The sequence below is a fragment of the Drosophila hydei genome, unplaced genomic scaffold (genome assembly GCF_003285905.1).
Source record: "Drosophila hydei strain 15085-1641.00,03,60 unplaced genomic scaffold, DhydRS2 tig00000149-arrow-pilon, whole genome shotgun sequence".
NCBI lineage: Eukaryota > Metazoa > Arthropoda > Insecta > Diptera > Drosophilidae > Drosophila > Drosophila hydei.
The window spans coordinates 2540438-2558386 of record NW_022045678.1 but is presented as its reverse complement, the minus strand read 5'-3'; the positions used below and the strand labels follow the sequence as shown (position 1 = coordinate 2558386).

At 38.0% G+C, this 17949-nt stretch overlaps 2 protein-coding genes across 2 annotated transcripts in view; both read left to right on the top strand.

The window, feature by feature from the left end:
- The window catches only part of LOC111603983, a 188527-nt gene that overhangs the window by 77748 nt on the left and 92830 nt on the right, over positions 1–17949 (top strand). Inside the window, exon 3 of the mRNA XM_030223223.1 lies at positions 2759–3778. Coding sequence (XP_030079083.1) covers positions 2946–3778 — 833 coding nt within the window. The 5' untranslated portion in view covers positions 2759–2945. The remainder of the gene's footprint in view (positions 1–2758; positions 3779–17949) is intronic.
- Positions 11063–11551, top strand: LOC111603975 (protein kish-like). Its single transcript, XM_023321821.2, has one exon. The coding sequence runs from the start codon at positions 11196–11198 to the stop codon at positions 11412–11414; it is 219 nt and encodes a 72-aa protein (XP_023177589.1). The 5' UTR covers positions 11063–11195; the 3' UTR covers positions 11415–11551.

Genomic DNA, 17949 nt, shown 5'->3' with positions numbered 1-17949 from the left:
GGAGATTTATTTAACTGGATTTTTATTTTAAATAAATCTAAATTCAAAACTTTACTTTGGTCGAATTTCAGCTATTGTAGCTAACTATATTGAAACACTGACTTATGTTTTAATTAAGTAATTGTAAAATGTGGCAATCGATAGAAAGGCAAACGTGCAAATTATTCATAGCGGCTATGTGAAAATGTATTGAACAGCCAAGAAGAAAGAGCCTTTAGCTCATTAGAGTCGGAGTCTGGCAACAAATGTCGTCAAAGACAATCGGGTCTATCTTAAAAAGGCTTTGAAATGGCTTAAAGTTCAGAGCGACGAGATGAATCTATCTCGCCATAGTTATACCCAGTGATCTCGTAAATGTAGATTCCTTCAACACCCACAGCTAAAGCTATTCATATTTTTCGTTAGCTCACTTCATTTCCCAATTATCAATAATAATCGATTATTTGATTTTGTTTGAATGCCACAGAAATGAGGCAGTTAAAATTCCCTTTTGTGGCCAATTTCGGATTAAAATATAAATACTAGATTCTTATGCATACATATGAGTGCCATTATTTATATATATATGTATATATATAATTATATATTATTTATATTTTAAATATGATTTGCTACCAGAACTTATTCAACAATTAGTTTCCCATAGTTAGGCCTAAACTACACACTAAGCAGAGTGCGTAATTATGTATGTGTGTGTGTTGGTTTGTATGTATTATTTGCTATGAATATTCTTAAAGAAGAAGAATGATTGATATAGTAGCTCTGCACCGGGTTCAGGGTATATCCTAGTCGGGCACTGCCCACGAAAGCAGTCTTTCTTGTTATATTCTTTTAATTTGAATTTATTATGCAATGTGTGAGCACTTAAATAAGTTCTACTCAAACAAATGTATATATAACTGTATATATATATGTTGTTGAGCTAGTTTTGGCTCAACATTAGAATTTATCCGACAAACCAGTAGTTCACAGTAGTTTATAGTAAATTCTGCTATCAGACCTGATTTTCTGATAGATAATAGTTGTCAAACAAATTCATTTAGATAATAAAATTATATTCTTGTTAGCTATCAACAGCCGAATCTGTGCGACTGTTAGTCTCTGAATAAGCTTATCTACCTTGTGAATAAATATCATGCAGAATATAGCAACTAAAGCTTCAAAAAACATTAAGCAACAGTTAACAGCAAACAGTTACTTTACAGCATTGAGTCTTCAACTTCTCTTTAAAGCATATATATTTAATATATATATTATATATATGTCTCTATATGTAAATTTGTTGTAAGCATAAATTATTTTATTTACAGTGAAACATAAAAGTTGATCAAATATATATTTATTTTTCCAAGTTCTTTCGCGAAAAGAAGTCTGTAAATATGATTTATGTATGTATATAATTTATGTATGAAAATACCTTAGAAGTAGGCCGCGCACATTAAATTGTATCGGGCAAATGCCACAGCTCGAGTCTGTCAATAAGTGATAGATCAAATGCTCACATCTGACACCCGGGCCACGAGGTATTTGCAGCTGGCTTTTTGGTAAATTATAATTTAATTTGGCTCTGCTTTGAGTGCTAAGTTGCACAGGCTTAGTCCAAGGCTATTATATTTGATTTTCTATGATAATTATTGTTGCTGCTGCAAATAGTTATTCAAGATATCCACATATTCCAATGGGAATGTAATTGACTTCGCCTGCTTCTCGATTTAATTTGATTTGGTGTTTCATATCTTTTTACCTGCTTTGTGGCACGCAATTTTGAATTTTGAATTTACTGTGAAATCTGTGTTTAATTACAGCTTTGGCTGAGTCTCCGTTTACTCTATTCAATTAAATTATATAATAATTGCTGGAATACAAGTTTAAATAATAATAAATCCATGCGAATAACTTTATTGATATACAAATCAATATTTTGTGTGTTTATGGGAAACTGCAATGTGACTGTTGGGCCAACGCGCCTCTTACATAAAATATTTTTACCCCTCATTCAGACTACACATTGACTCGCTCTGGTCAAGTGTATTTGTTCGCCTTTATTAGTAATTTATTTTAATTAATTGCAAATCATTGTTGCTTAAAGATTTTACAATATGTCTAGTCTAGTCTAGTTATTCTGAAAGAAATTTCAAAAACTCCTGCCACACACATTAAGGTAACTCGCACACATTGGCGCTAAGCGAGTCCATGTGGCTGGTTAGATTTGGCGGACCTAAGCCTAACTCTACTAAATGGAGGCTTCCGCTGGTCATAGGCAAATCTGGCAGTAAAAACACCACAAAAACTACAAAAGTCAGTTGAAGTTGAAGAGGGTTTTTGGCGTTTTGGCGTTGAGCACTGCTCGCAGGCAGCTGCAGCAGCATCAACACTTGGCCCCACAAAATATGGGAAAACAATTTGAAAGTTGACAAAGAAAAACGCTCGAGTGGCGCGTCAAGCCGAGGCGAGCCGAACCGAGCAGAGCACAGAGCCCACAGCCCAGAGCCTTTGTTTTATGAGCCGGCACGCTTCACGGCAGCCATGATTGATGCGTGGCAATGCGCTCCATTTTTAGTGGATTTTCAAATTGCTTTTTCACGCTGACAGTTTACGATTTTCCAGTGTGTTAGTGCACCATGACATGTGGAGGGGCTCCAGCCGGGGCATATTGGATGAAACGACAGCGGCAGTTATTCAAATGCAAACGACAGCTGTCAAAATGGTTTTTCCTAAAAATTTCACATCATCTCTGCCTCTCTATCTATTTTTGCAGTGGGTCTGCTGTCGATGCGTGGCTGGAATGCAGCTACAACTGTGACAACTGAACGTGTTCCATGCATATCGTTTGCCAAATGATAAGACGACAACAAGCAACAGCTGTGGGCGACTCAGTTGAGCACAAGTAAACGACTAAGTGGGAGTTCATAAGCAACAAAAAAGAAACAACAAAAGCCAAGTCAATGTCGCTGCTGACAATTGTCAGGTTAACAACGATATTGCTGCTGTTTATGCTGCTGCCGGCGGCAACATTGTTAACAAATCAACAACGGCAACAACAACAGCAACAGCAACAGCAACAACAACAAGAACTGCAACATGCACGCTTCAGGCGTCAAAACAATCCGGATCAAAAGTTTTCGTTGCCCGCGGTTCCATTGCCACCTCCGCCGCCTTTTCCAGCGGCCAAGCATAACTTTGCCCTGAACGCCTTTGCTATTGGCGAGCATTCAGCTGGCAATGGCAATGGCAATGGCGGTGGCGGTGGCAATGGCGTTGGTGGTGGCGGCTCCTCCTCTTCTTCTATTTCCTACTCATCAGGCTGTGGCGGATTACTGAAGTCACGCTATGGCCTCATTCAAACGCCGAATTTCCCGCATCGCTTTGCCACGCCCATCGAATGCGTTTGGATAATTGATGCCTCCGAGCTGCCAGCCACCGCACAGGGCAATGTTTCCATTGTGGTCTATCTGACGCAGCTCTACGTACTCGGCGGGCTTAAATTCACCGAGTACATGTACTACTCGGACGACTTCAAGGTGCCCGCCCATCGCGTCTTCACCTTGACCGAGGAGGAGGTCACGCAAGTCACCTGGATGCAGTTCAACAGCCAATACCTGGAGATACGCTTCACCATGGCCACGCTGGACGGCACGCATTTGCGGGCACTCGATCGCCTGCTGGACGTTTACGGTTTCAATATCACCTACGAGGTGCAGCACGAGGTGAAGACGACCCAGTGCAATACGCTGCAATGTCGCTTCCTAGGCGATTGCTTTGCGAGTGCCGATTACAGGTGAGTCAATAGCGAGGTGTAGCATGGAGTAAAGCGAAAATAGTTTGGAGAACTATCTATATCTAGATCTTATTTGAAGCTAGCTCAAGAATCTAATTGTTATATTATTAGCGTATAGAAATCATCTGTACTCTAAATTTATAGTTTCCCTGCTGAACACCGAAAACAGGGCCAAATCGAGTGAAGTCTGAACTTAGATCTTAATATTAGATATATTTATCTTTTGTCATATTTTGAATAGACTTTTTTTTATGTTATTATATTATTATATTTTTGTAGGAGCAGCATTTGCAGTTGGAGTTGTCAGGGCGAAAATGTCGTTATCTCTGTGCTCTGCGTGGTAGAGATGCTTGTGAATCTCTATATCACAGAAAGAAACCCGCAAGTTGTTTTCTTAGTCAAGCAGAGTTGCTTTAACAGTTTGAATATCGTTTTTAAAATTGAAGCAGATATCCATAGATTTCATTCATATTTTATACAGCTAAAGTTAAGTATTCAGATGTCTGCAATAAGCACAGAAACATGCGTGAGAAAATTGCCTAAAAATCTGGTTTTATTAATGAAAATTGATCATCAAAATTTTAAAAATATATGTAAGCCATGGCAAATATGTAACTTTTCATAGGTCATCCACAGCTCTAATTGCTCAGTTAAAATACATTAGCTAACATATGTCATGACTGCCTGTGCTTTAATATATCGCAAGCTGTTGCAAAATTAAATATTTCTCCACAATTTATTAAATGTCCAATATTACCAACAGCTTACTCTTTCCTTCAAATATTTGAGTTTCAATATCTTAAGGTTGATTGCATTTTCGTTAGAAAAGAGAAAATAAACAAATCAAATCCTTTTCCTCAACGACATTGAGTAATCCAATTCACTTTGGTGGCAAATATGGGTGAAACTGGTCTCCGAACATTTAGTTCAATGTGTTAACTAGCGTAATGGGTTCAATCTTCTGCTGAGGCCAGACCAGACCCAAGTCAGTCGCATATCCATTTTGTATGACCCAAAAATATTTCATCAATCAATCACGTCGGCAACCGCTGTCCGAACCTACCCCAAGAGCTTGCCCAAAACCGAGCTACACAAATTCTCATGTATGTCAAACTCAATTGCCAAAGTTATTCATAAGGACCAAGCTAAGTGTGTGTGTGAGTGTGTATTATTCTCAGGTAGGAGGAGAAGGATACCGAGAGTTGGGAAATGCATCATGTGCTGCTGCTGCTGCTGCTGCCGCTGCCGCTGCTCCTTCATTTCAATTGACTTTTGGCGTATGCAAACTTTTTGTGTAGATTTTTTTGTTAGCCCCAACGAAAATGTGTTGGCAATGCCTTTCATTGTTTGGGGTCTTGCTTTTTACACTGGGGAAACAGGAAGCGGAGCACAACGAAATGGAAGTTATTTGGCAACAGCAATAGCAACAGCAGCAACAGCAGCGTCAGCCACTGGAACATTGCAAAATGTATGGCTCCCACTTGGTTTAGGCTGAAAGCTGAAAACTGAGAGCTGAAAGCTGAAAGGCCCCAAACAGTTGTACCGTTTTGCCATTTCAACAGGGAACGGGCAGCAAGAGGCGGGCTAAGATTGATATGCAAACATTTAACAGTTTGCATGGTTAGCTGCCTGTGATTTTGGCCGCGTTGCGATTGCCGCTTAGTTCATATGCATTGACCGGAACCGAAAGGAAACTCAATTTTGAAATCGACAGCAGCAGCCCCAACCGAAGCAGCAGCAACAGCAGTCGCTGTGGGGCTAAAGGTCGAGAGGCGCAAAAGTTCTGACTTGCTTAAATATGCGTGGCAGCCGGACGCAGGTGGTGCAGCTACAGCACCATAGGGCCATCGCACCACAGCCAGCCTTGCTTTCATGCTTTTGTTATTGCTGTCGAACTCTCGGCCATGACTTATAAATGCCCAGCCCTGCCGCTAATGTGCGACTAGCTCACTAAAAGCAATATCATTTATGAAGGTTAAACGAATGCCGAGTGCGTTCCAAGCGCACAAAAGGTTATGCTAAGAGAAGTTTATGGAAGTAATAAAATCCTTCGTCACAGCGTGTTTTAGCACTTCAGAAAGACTCTGCAATTATTGAGAAAAAGGAACAATATAGACCTATATATTCAGCGATACTACGAAATTAATATTCCACAAACATCAATAGTGACATAGAGTGTTTCATAAGACGATCAGATATCTTGAAAGTAAATAGAAATCTTTTTTGACTCAGCCAAATCTTTTATGCGATAAGCAGTTATTGGACTAATCGAAGTCTTTCCATTCAGCACATAATAGCTACAAAATCTGGACTTTTTAAAATAAAAAACTAAATTCACTAAGCCAACTGTTTAGAAGAAGAATAAGCTGAGTCCAGTTAGCGAGGAGACGAAATCAAAAAAATATTCTTATTAACATAAAAGAAGAAGTCCAACTATGTCTATAGAGTATACGCTATAAATTTTTATTAAAATACAAATTTTTCTTGGAATATTATTATGTATTTTTGAAGTAAGCCTTGATTTCTCACAGACATACTTGGCTGTTTTGTCTACTCGGTTCTATATTGCATGAGGGGAAAGTCTTCTATATCAAAATTTAAATTACAAATATCCAAAGACAAATGCTTAAACTCTTTTTATATGAGATGTCCAAAATAAATGCATGCGTCGCACCTGTGGCGAGCGGGCACTAGAACCGCCTACAGAAATATGTAATTGTCTCTTGTAGGAAGTGAGTAAAGGAGACTATTTCCAATGGCCAACATGTGACCTAAAAAAGTAATAAAATTGGAAAAGTTTGAGTAGTTTTAGTTGGTAGAAAGAGTTGAACAACTTGAAGAGTCATGTTTCTTTTCTATCTACTGCCAAAGCTCTGTCTCCAACTAGTAGAAAACTGCTTGAAATACTTGAAAAGCCCTCGTAAATGTCGATTTCTTTGCAAGACCATTGTAATGATTCGTGGAATGTATACAGACAGATATATATATAATATATATATATGCAGAGTATTCTAAAAAATTAAATTTGAAAGTTTGGTGAGAACCCCCGTCGGATATACAGCTAATTGCCACAAAGCCCACAGCAACACGCAATAGAGACGCAATTAGCATAATAAACAAGCCCTGGCAGCCGGGCAGCCGGGCAGATCGAACAAATTGAACAATGGCATTGTTAATTTGAAATTTAACGCTTACGAATTGGACAATTTAAAGGCAGTTTACACGCCATTGGCGTTACAGTGGAACCGCGTTATAATGGCGCACAGGCAAGAAGAAGCTGACAAATCAATTTGAAGCTTTTTCACACTGGGTCAAGTATCGCGATTTATGAGTGTGGCAAATTTAATAAATTAAAAAGCAAAGAAAAAGGAATTTGGAAAACGAAATTCGACAGAAATTGGGGGCATTGAAAGAAGCTAAAAGTTGAGAGTGGCCTCTGCTACTTAGCATAATTAACATTAATTGGACAGCGCGAAGGCGGCGTGTTTGCTTGGCTAATTGAATATTAATATTAATGTCAAAGCAAAAGCGAAATGTGTTGCCTAGAAATTTAATATAAAAGTGACTGCTCAGCAGCTTCCGATGAGTGGAAGTTCGTCTGCTCCCCCTGCGATGGGATTGGGAGTGTGGCACGTAACACCAAGCGCCTGCCTGTCACGTCAACTTAATTAACAACCTTGAGCCAAATGAGGCAGCAACTTGGCTCTCGGCTACGTGTTGTCAGATAAACATACAAACACACAACTCTCAGCAGAGATAGCGTGGGCGTGGCAGCGGCGACAAGTAGCTGAAGTTTGTCGTCTTTATAGTTTATGCCCGCTTCTCTCTGTGCGTGTGTGTGGCACGCAGCACTTCGCCTGCTGTCAGCTGTGCCACAATTTTTCATTGCAATTTTTATGAGTCGCCTGCTCAGCGCGCTTCCTTAAGCAAAAAATGCACAACATTTAAAAATCTGAAATGCTTGATAAGGCGCTTTGAGTGTTGAGGGCTGTGTCACACAGTGCGTATACTTGACAATATCTTGGCTTTTGTCTTGCTCTGGCTGCGTCTCCTGTTTGTTTATTAATTTCGCTTTAACTGCGTTCCCACTCGCTTCGGCTTTGTGTGCAAAATTTTAATAAGCCGCATCAAATGTGGAAAACAAGACCAAGTCCTGGATGGGTCTGGGAATAAAGGAAAGTATTTCATTTTCATGTCAAATCTGTGCGCATTTAAAGTTAATGAATGCTCAGAGGCGTCTTCACGCCAATAGCAAAATATTAGATTTAAATGTATATTTTGCATAACATTAAATACTTTATGAGACTGTTGAACCCTGTACTCTACACAGATTGAATATGTTTTAAATATGTTAGATTAAAATAGCAACATAGTCTTATCAGTACAGCAATAGAAGCAAATTTTCATATAACTATAACATTATAATTGTATTAATTTTCGTATACGATAATTATTTTTTTATCAAATTTGAGAACATTTTGCTCTTTACTTCCAAAAACCTTTTTTTTAGTGTTTTTTGAGACTGCTTTAAATGTCTTTATGTCAACAATTTCTTATTATGCTTGAACGAAGCTTAACGCCTCTAACTCCTTATATACGCCCTATAAATATAAAAGGATTCAGTTAAAAGTCTTTACAGTGATCAGTTAAATCAATCAAAATTGAATTCTTCAAAGCACCTCTGAAAATGTACTTTTCGATTTCAGAATTATCTCACTTTACACAAGCGACAAAACGTTGTTGTACAGTGTAATTGTATAATTCTAATAATGATTCTAAATGCTTACCTCCCTTTACACTCTCCGACCAACTCTGCTAAAGATTTCTAAGCACCAATTATGAACTTTATTGAAACAAATCTCAGCGCGTAACAACAATTCACAAAGATTAGTTTATCTTGCATTCAGCTCAGTTTCGTAAAGCAATCAAGATAATTGATGGATCGCTTCTTGGCTGACAGGGCTTTAAGCGAAGTCCTTGTTTTATATGCTTCTGTATTAGGCTTACCAATATCAATCAAAAGCAGAAGGGTGGTATCGTTCGGGAGGAGTATTTGGGTTAAAGAAAATTGTAAGCCAAATATATGAATCGACTGACCATACATTAGTAACAGGAAATGAAAATGAAAACGAAAATAGCTTAAAGTATTAAAGTGTTTTTAGCTTTATTTGGAAAGAGCGTCAATTTCATTATGTTGTTTGCAATTCATTATTCAAAAGCTGTCAGCTATACCTGATACCTAATATTCTATTTGTATAGCTCGCAAGCTGGGAATTGGCGACATTTCTCTAATTATTTCGACACATTTGAAAGGTGAATGATAATTCACTTATTGAATATTATATGAGTTAACATAACATCAGTTAACATAACATCATTTAACATAATATCAATAAATATGAAATTAGTTAGCCTGAAATTAGTTTAAATTAATTCAGTTAACACAAAATCAGTTAACCTTACATCAATTAGCATAACATAAATCAGTGAACATTACGTTAGCTAACATAACATAAGCTTACATTATATTAACTATTAATTAGTTAATACTGTATAATATAACATTCACTAATCAATAGTAAAACAGTTAACATTGCATCCTTTAACTTAACATTAGCGAACATTAGTTAACATTACATCAATTAACATAACATACGTTAACATTGCGTCACTTTACATTACATAATTATCATTGCACCAACCGACATTATAGATGGATTATATATAGAGATTAACATTAACATTACTCCAGCTAACATTATATTAGGTAACATTACACCAGTTAGAATTAAATCAGTTAACATTATATAAGTAAACATCAAATCAGTTAATATTACATTAGTTAATTTTACATCAGTTATAATAAGTTACACAGTAGCTGTCATATAATTATCGAAAATCGTAACAATTTGGCTTGGACAGCATGTACAGAGCTTACCTTCTATGTAAAACCAAATCTTCACCAAATTTGAGTAAAGTTGTTCCATATATAACTTCTTTAGTAGGTTTAAATTACTTTGCACTATCATAGATATGTATAAGCCGCTGGCTCATATGCTTGCTCTGTAGAAAATTTTATCAGTTCATTTGCATTGTTTAAGAAGCGCAGTCTGTTTGCGTATCGCAGAGAAATGCCAGACACTGCCCTTTGCATGTCCGTTGCCCTTTTTGCCAGCTCATTACAAGTGTTTGGCAGCCAACTTCATTTTATTGCTAATAAAGTTTGCATAAAATATTCAAAATGTTTGCGAATTCGACGGGTCCTCGACCGAGCTGGGGGTCATCTGGCGGCACTTGGCAGCGCACAGACGCGCTTCCGCGACGGGCTAACAACAATAAGCCATAAACAATTGGCCAGCCAGCTGGGCGGCTATCGGCTATGTAGCTCTGCGTTTTCATTTCGCAGTGGCTGCAAAGAAAATTACAGAAAAAGAAGAAGATAATAAAAATAGTTAAAAACAATTCCATCGGAAACAGATCCACACACATCAATTCTGGCGTTTGCATAAATCTGTTCCGCCTCACCGCAAAAGTTGAATTGAAAACTGCAAAAAAAGGCGAAAATTTATGTTTAAATGTTTTGTACAATTTTTTGTGCTGCCTTTGAGGAGTTTTTTAATTTTTTTGTTGAGGGGCTCCTGGGTTCGATGCGAGTCTGTGTTTTAAGAAGAAAATGTTTAATTGAAAAAGTTTTTCGCTTTGAGGCGCATCAAAGGGGATTTTTTATTGAGCTCCTCTCGGATATTCTGCTCCCCTTTCTGAAAAGTTGAATTAAATGCAAAGGCTTAAATTGGCAGTAAGCAAATTTATTTTAATTGAAGAAAATATAGCGCAAATTTGTTAAGTTTTAACAAAGTGTATTTCAGCTTGCATTCTTTTGAATGCTCTCATTTAGCAAATAATTAGAGTGAAAAGGTCTGGCGCTATCGACAGCAGAATACTCGTTGGGGTCCAAAATCAATTGAATTGAATAGGTAGATCTAAAGAGAAACTAAACTAAGTGATCTCTGAGTATCTTGTTACTGGGGGGCATACTCAAAGCGGCTTGAAGGATCAGATGAATGAGATACAAAATTTTATGCTGAACTGAAGAGCAAGTTATCAAATAGAAATATTCTTGTTACAACGAATCATAATACAACTTATCTCTATTACTGTGGACTAAAGTATCGATGGCTTTGTACAAGGAGGATGGATGGATCCACTTTAATTTATAGAAAGATAAAATAAATTTTTCATAGGACACTAGACAACTGTCACTCACTTATTAAGGCTCTATGCTTAAACAAGGTAGTAGGCTCTTGCTAACTACTTTTAACTACTTTTAACATTTAAGCCAATTTCTTGGCTGTTCCTGACCTGGTCCAGAGTTCTGCCACAAACAGAAGCACGAGCAAACACAAAATTCCGCTCGACTATGAGTGCACTATTTAATTTTCAAAGTTTACTTTCGGTTATTCTTTTGCTGATTTGCACCTGCGCCTACGTGAGGCCCATGTGTCCAAGTATTTTGGATGGCAATAAGACCGGCATGCGATTAGCCTTGTGGAAGCTAGCACGAATCGGTGAACGCGGATCGCCTTGGGTGGGCGCTGCCTGTTTTATTATGGCACTAACAGTGCTCTTCTCCAGCTAAGACAAAATTCAAATGGACTAAAATAAAAATAAAATATATATGTATATAGATAGTTGAATAGGAACAAACCTATATAGGACCGCACTTGAGTCAAAGGATAACTAAAAGCTGATTTAAAAATAAATAATTAAAATGAATTTTGTGGAGTTCTGTCAACTTGTGGGCTTGGCTGCAACAACTCGATGGCAACTTCACAACTTTATGAAAAGCCAGTGACAGTCAGAGACTCGGCCATTCATATGTTGTGAGCTGGAAGTTGCAATGTCAAAAAAGGCAAGCTGAACAGCGTGTCAAGCTGTCAAAGTCAGCTAGTTATAAGCGATTCCAGGTTCGGGCTGTGGGACAGCCAAGGAGCAGAGCTCGCACTAGGCCACGTTCAAGCGGTGACAAATTGTGTGTCACATGGCCAGAGGTCGGGGCAATCAATATGCAGAGCTTCGTCTCGGAAAAATACGTAAATTCCCATTTTTTTTGCCTTCTGTATTTTCATAACAAAAAGCGTTGCTACAAGTTGAGCAAACAAAACGAGAGCGTTAAATGAGATCAGGTTCAGTGCGGAAGCAAACAAACAGAGGCAACAGCAGCAGCAGCTGTGGAGGCAGCCACAACTACATAATAGTAAAGAGGACAATGTTGTGGGCGTTGCATGTGCAATGAGTCGCTTGACATACGCCCCTGCCACATGCCACATGCTGCATGCCTGAACTGTGTCAGTGTCATTCGCATGGCTAGCAGCTATGTGTATGGGAGTGCGTATATTGTTTGCCTTGTCAAACATTGTCATTTATCCAAAGTCGACGAGCAGCAGACGCAGTCGCAGCCGCAGCTGCAGCCAGAGCCAAAGCCTGAGCCTCAGCCTTAGCTTGAGCCTCGACCACCCGCACAGGTAGTAGTTGCAGGTAGCTCGCTCGCTTTGCATATTGCAATTAAGTTTTGTTTGGCCAAAATTTTGACCTGTCTTTGTCATATCATCCGACTGCGACTCAGCTCTCCCTGTCTCCCTCCCTTTGCTTACTGCTCAATTATAAGTTTGGCCCGTTCGCCCTAAAACTTTTGTCGCAGTTGTACTTTTAATTTTCCTGTGTCTTCGCCGTTACGATATGCATATGCTATGTGGCTTGCCTTTACCTTTACCTTTCCACTAACGTAAAGTTTCCTTTCGGCTTTGCTTGGCTTGTCAGCAGAAACTTCTCTCAGATATTTAATTGGCTGTTGTTATTTCTGCAAGAATTCACAACTCGTGTGTGTGCTCTTCTCGCTCTAACTCTTTTGTTCAATTGAAATTTCTCATATTTTGGGAAAATTAATTTGCCTCACAACACAAAAAGATAAAACCATAAAAATGCTAATGTAAATTTACTTTTTTTAACGACCTTTTTACGATTGTCCGGCTATAAAAAATTGCTTAGACGTGGCGCAATTGTTACAATCAGCAACATTTTATGCATGTTACCCCTTTACACACACACACACCAACACACACTCAGAGCCATCAAATTTAATGGCATTTAATTTGATTGCATTAGGTGAAAAAGTAAGAGGAAAATATAACCGCCAACGTTTATTTTTCGTGCTGCTTTTCAAATGATATTTGTTGTGCCACATATAGACTCATGCCACTACACACTCACTCTCGCACATACACACACACATTCATAAACACAAACCAATTTGCTGTAATTTGCCATTTCGCTTCCTTTTCATTGTGCTCTATGTAGCCCTCGCAAGCCTTTGAGACACATTCATGTTTATCAAGCCCATAAATAATTGTTTACATAAAATGCCTTTTAAAGGCTGAATATATTTTTAAAATATTCTCTACTCAGCCTGCTAGGCAAGCAATTGAGTTTATTGTGTTTCAAATTGGTGCACATATGTGTCCACGTATATGTGCTACATGTTGCAAGTATGCTGTTGCCTGCGCTGACTTTAAGTGTAGTCACCATGAGATATAACTAGCCGCTTTTCATATTTTCTCTGACTCTTGGCACTGCCGAAGCTTTTTGGCGTTGTGTCAAGAAGTCTAACAGAAATGTTAGACAGTGCCTCAAATATGCCAAGCCAAATGCACTGACAGAAAATGTGCTACATCAATGCTATCAAATATAGTAGCTTATAGAAGTTAAGTTAAATCTACTTTTTGTTCATCATTTACACAAATGAATAGGTTTTCTTGAAGGAATATCCACTATCAAAGAGTATATATATATGGTATATGCTCCACTTGAACTTGAGTTAGTAGGCATCGATACCAGGCATAAGATGCAAGGCATCTCCTGTCGAAATCTATCTCACCAGGGAGCTTAGATTCGTCGACTTGGAGCTCTTGTCTCTAGTTAAAAATATACCCAGCTCTCCTTAAAATGGGTTTAATATGGAAATGTGAAAATTTGTGTATCTATGCAACTCGCCACCAATTGCAGGGTATTTGCTTGACTCATTTACTCACACTATTTTTTTGAAAATTGCTCTTGAATGCTAGATATACAAACGCGTCTCTCTTTAAAAATATGCCCTGTAACGGACCTCTCATAAAATACAGGCTCGACTCTATGACTCTTACTATATATTATATATCATACATATATTGTTTCTCTTCAAAAATATACCCTCTAATTGAGTTCTGTTCCTTTAGCAGAAACTTCTTACAGGCATAAAGTACAGGATATTTGCTGAGCTCATTTACATGGCAATAATATTCTCTAATGATACATTCACAATCTTATACTTCTTTACATTTATACCCTATAACTGACCTCTGTCTCGACGGAACTTCTTAGAGGTATATCGCTATCAATTAAGGGGTATTAAAAAGTAAACTGCATTTTAAACTATAGCTCAGTGGTACACTCAGTTGAAAGAATGAAGAGTGCCTGTAGATGCCTTTGTAACTGCCTCTTTTTTCTCAGTGTATAGCTGATATCTCAGTTGCCTTTAATATTTTTTCGTCTGCTTGCTGTCGCTTGGTCGTAAGTGCAGCTGAGCAGAGGGAATGTTGCCAGTATTTGCCAGTATGACATGTTCATGACATCTACGCGCCATTGGCTGGCACAGACACACGCGAACACTCACACACACACACACACACACATTTGGCTGTGTGTCATGGAAATTATTAGTTCATTCTGCGATTCGCCAAATGCAGCCAAGCGACTGCAGTCTGCACTTTGTGCTCCTGTCAGCATTCTTTCGAGTGGCAGAACATAAAAGTATAACAGCTTTTGGCACGCTGTTTTAATTGTCGAGAAGCTTTTGAAAATGCTTAAATGAATTTAAAATGCATGGCGAGTAGCTCGATTTCGTAATCAAAACAATGCAGTTTTTTATGATAAAAGCAGCCGACCGCCAGGCAGGCATAAATATCAGCAAACAACTCGGCATTAGATGAGAATAAATGGTAAAGAAATACCCTATAAAAGATCAATGGCAAATGAAAAGTAAAGTTTAATTACTGATGATAAATCAGAAAGGATTCATTTACGATTTTCAAAATATAATTTGTTGCCCAGTCGAAAGTCACAGAAATTTAATATTTTGTGAAAAAATCGTACTCAAAAACTATACATACCCTCGTCGGCCCAGCATGTAGGGTAAAATAATTCAAAACAACTTCACATGCGAATATTTTTGCTCTGTAAAAAAGTTTTAAATCCACAAAAAAATTTCAGAAAAAATGGAAAAATCTAAAAATATGCAGGAAAACAGCATACGGGAAAACAGCTGCAGGTGAATTTCAACGATTCTATAAAGGGAAAAATGTGGAAAACCTGTGCGAGCAATAGACATTGAAGCTCAACTCAGTGTACCCTTTCCATGCTGAGTGCGCATTATGTGTAAACACAATAAAGAGGATTAAAATATTAAGAAGTATTTTCCACGTGCATAGCAAGCTCTCAGCACAAAAAGATATATATATATATATATGTAATATATATATGTACAGACGCTATAAATGTACATTAGGCAGAGTATATTTTAAGCTGTGTAGACTCGCATGGCCACTGTTTTCGGTTACTGATTTTTTTGGTGATTTCTGTGAGAGTTTCGCACAGACATGTGGCATTCATTTGGGCAAACGTTTCCGTCACAGGCGGCAGGACACGCAAGGACGTTTCGCAAGAGGCTTGTAACTGCAAGCGCCGCAGATGCCCGAACAGGGGCAATTAATTTCCGCTAGACAAAGGCACAATTACTTATATACTTAAGTCAAGCAACAACAAGCACAACTTCCGTGTGAGTGTGCGTGTGTGTTGTTCCAAAACAATGGGCGTGTCCAGAAGCACGCCATATACTATGCATAGCATATACAAATATATGATATATAGGGCTGTAGGCAACAAAGGCAGTTCGGTTAAAGCAACGAATGTGCTTTAATTTATGGCTGCCAGAGCAGTTGTGGCATCAACTCTACCAAATAATTACAGCTAACTTCAAAATTTAAGAAGTGCTCACGTTGCCCAAGGTCCAAGCAGTTCGAGAAGTCTATGAGAAAGTTTCCAGCAAAAAAAAAAAGAATAAGAAGTGAAAGGACACAAAAGAAAGGAAAAGTTTTCTTGTCGCCTTCATATTTTTTCCATTGTCATGCCCCGTGGGCACATTTTGATTTTGTTCGTTGAAGTTATTGGCGAAAAGTTTTTCGCTTTCGTTTCTTTTATGGCCTCCGGCTAACTCGGCGGATACTTAACATGCAGCAAATGCCAAACAGCGTATGTTCACAGCTATCAGCTAATGCGCATTGCCCACAGACCTAATAGCAGATCAATTAGTTTCTACTTTGCTCTGTGCCATCGATACCCTAAAAGTTTGGCATTCAAGCAAATAAACTATTTGACACGAACTTTGTGCTTTGGCCAAAGTAATTAAAGCCCATTTGAATTTATTATCATGTTGGGGAATACTCATTGTGTCTAGACTATGTAAGAGGTTATAAATAATTAAGACAATGCCTAATGCTTACAGGTTGTTTATTCGAGCACATTTAAATGTTTCTTTGTTCCAAGCCAACAGACCTAATAGCCAAATGTGACTTTTGCAGCAAACACCACGCCGCCATTTATAGAGAATGCCAGTAGCTCGAAGATAATCACTTAGGCTGCTATGGTAGCAGGTGAAGCATACACAATTCAAGCACCGCCAGTTATAAGCAAACTGAAATTGACAACTCACAATGGAGTGCTCAAAATTGTACTCGTACTTCCCCAACTCATTCATCACAAGTTGATATGAAATATATTCAACTTTCAGAATTATTTATATTAGAAAAACGTACAAAATGTCATACAACATTCAGTACTTTTATCTTTTCTGAACTTACCATATTCAAGTCATTGCATGTCCCCAAGCAAGCCTCAATCAACGCAAACTAAGACTAATTTATCTACATTCATATCTGACCTTTTACCAAATTCTTCTGTTTTGCAAAACAATTTCGATGTCATCATCTTGGTCTTAGTTTCATTAATGCTCAATGCACCCCAAATTTTTATATTATATTATATTATATTATATTTATGTTATATTATATTTGTATTTATTTAGATAAATTAAAGAGATCAATAATTTAATTTTCAGTTTTTAAAGCAGAAATCAATTCAACAAAATGACTCACTGACTATCGAATATAATAGCTGAGCGCTAGGAGTTTCAATCATTTTCGCAGCTTGTAGTAGATTCTTGAGTTTCTTTTTCATGGACACTAGTTGAGCTAGATCGATCAATTCTGATCTGATGGTCGCTCCGAACAGAGACGCTTTTGATTTAGAATTATTTTCAAACTGGTATATTCTTTTAGAAAATAAGCATTCCATTACTCAAAAATAACATCGCTATTATTCTCCCATGGCTTGTAGTTGGAGAATAAGGCACAAGTTTTTGTCCATGTCCCTAAACTAGATCGTTTTACTTTAAGGTGCGTTTAGAAGGGGAGTGAACTACTCAATACTCTCCTGAACATAAAGGCGTTAGCATTGAAGATATAGAAAACCGAATGAGCTCGCCGTCAATATTTATATTAGGCACGTCCTGCAACTGATAGACCAAGTCCTTATTGATAATGGCTTAATTGCAGTAAGTCTATGAAAATCTGCCGCTTGGATACCAGCTCAAGTACTTTGCTGCATGAATATGTTAACTTGCTGTTCGCTTGTTGGGCGAGACGAGAAATTTGTAAGCTGTGAATTTTCTAATCAAAAATACGAAACGCTGTCTAATTGCCAATTTCTGATATATAAACATTCTATATCAAATATATACGAATTGCTATTGTTGCTGCTGCTAAACAATTTGGTAAGCGTTTCCAAAAATTAATTTCAGTTGACATGTGTCAGGCAGGCAACAACAACAACAACGTAGAACTGACAACAACTGCGATTGTTGCCGCTGAAAAACGAGCGGCAAACCGAGCAACCCACCAGACAGGCGGACACTTGGACAGACGGAGCGTAGAATGAATGGGAAAAGGCTGCGCAATTATTTAACATATAAATGGCGACCTTTTTGTTTATGTTTTGGTTGTTGCAACTTTTGCTAAGCTGCG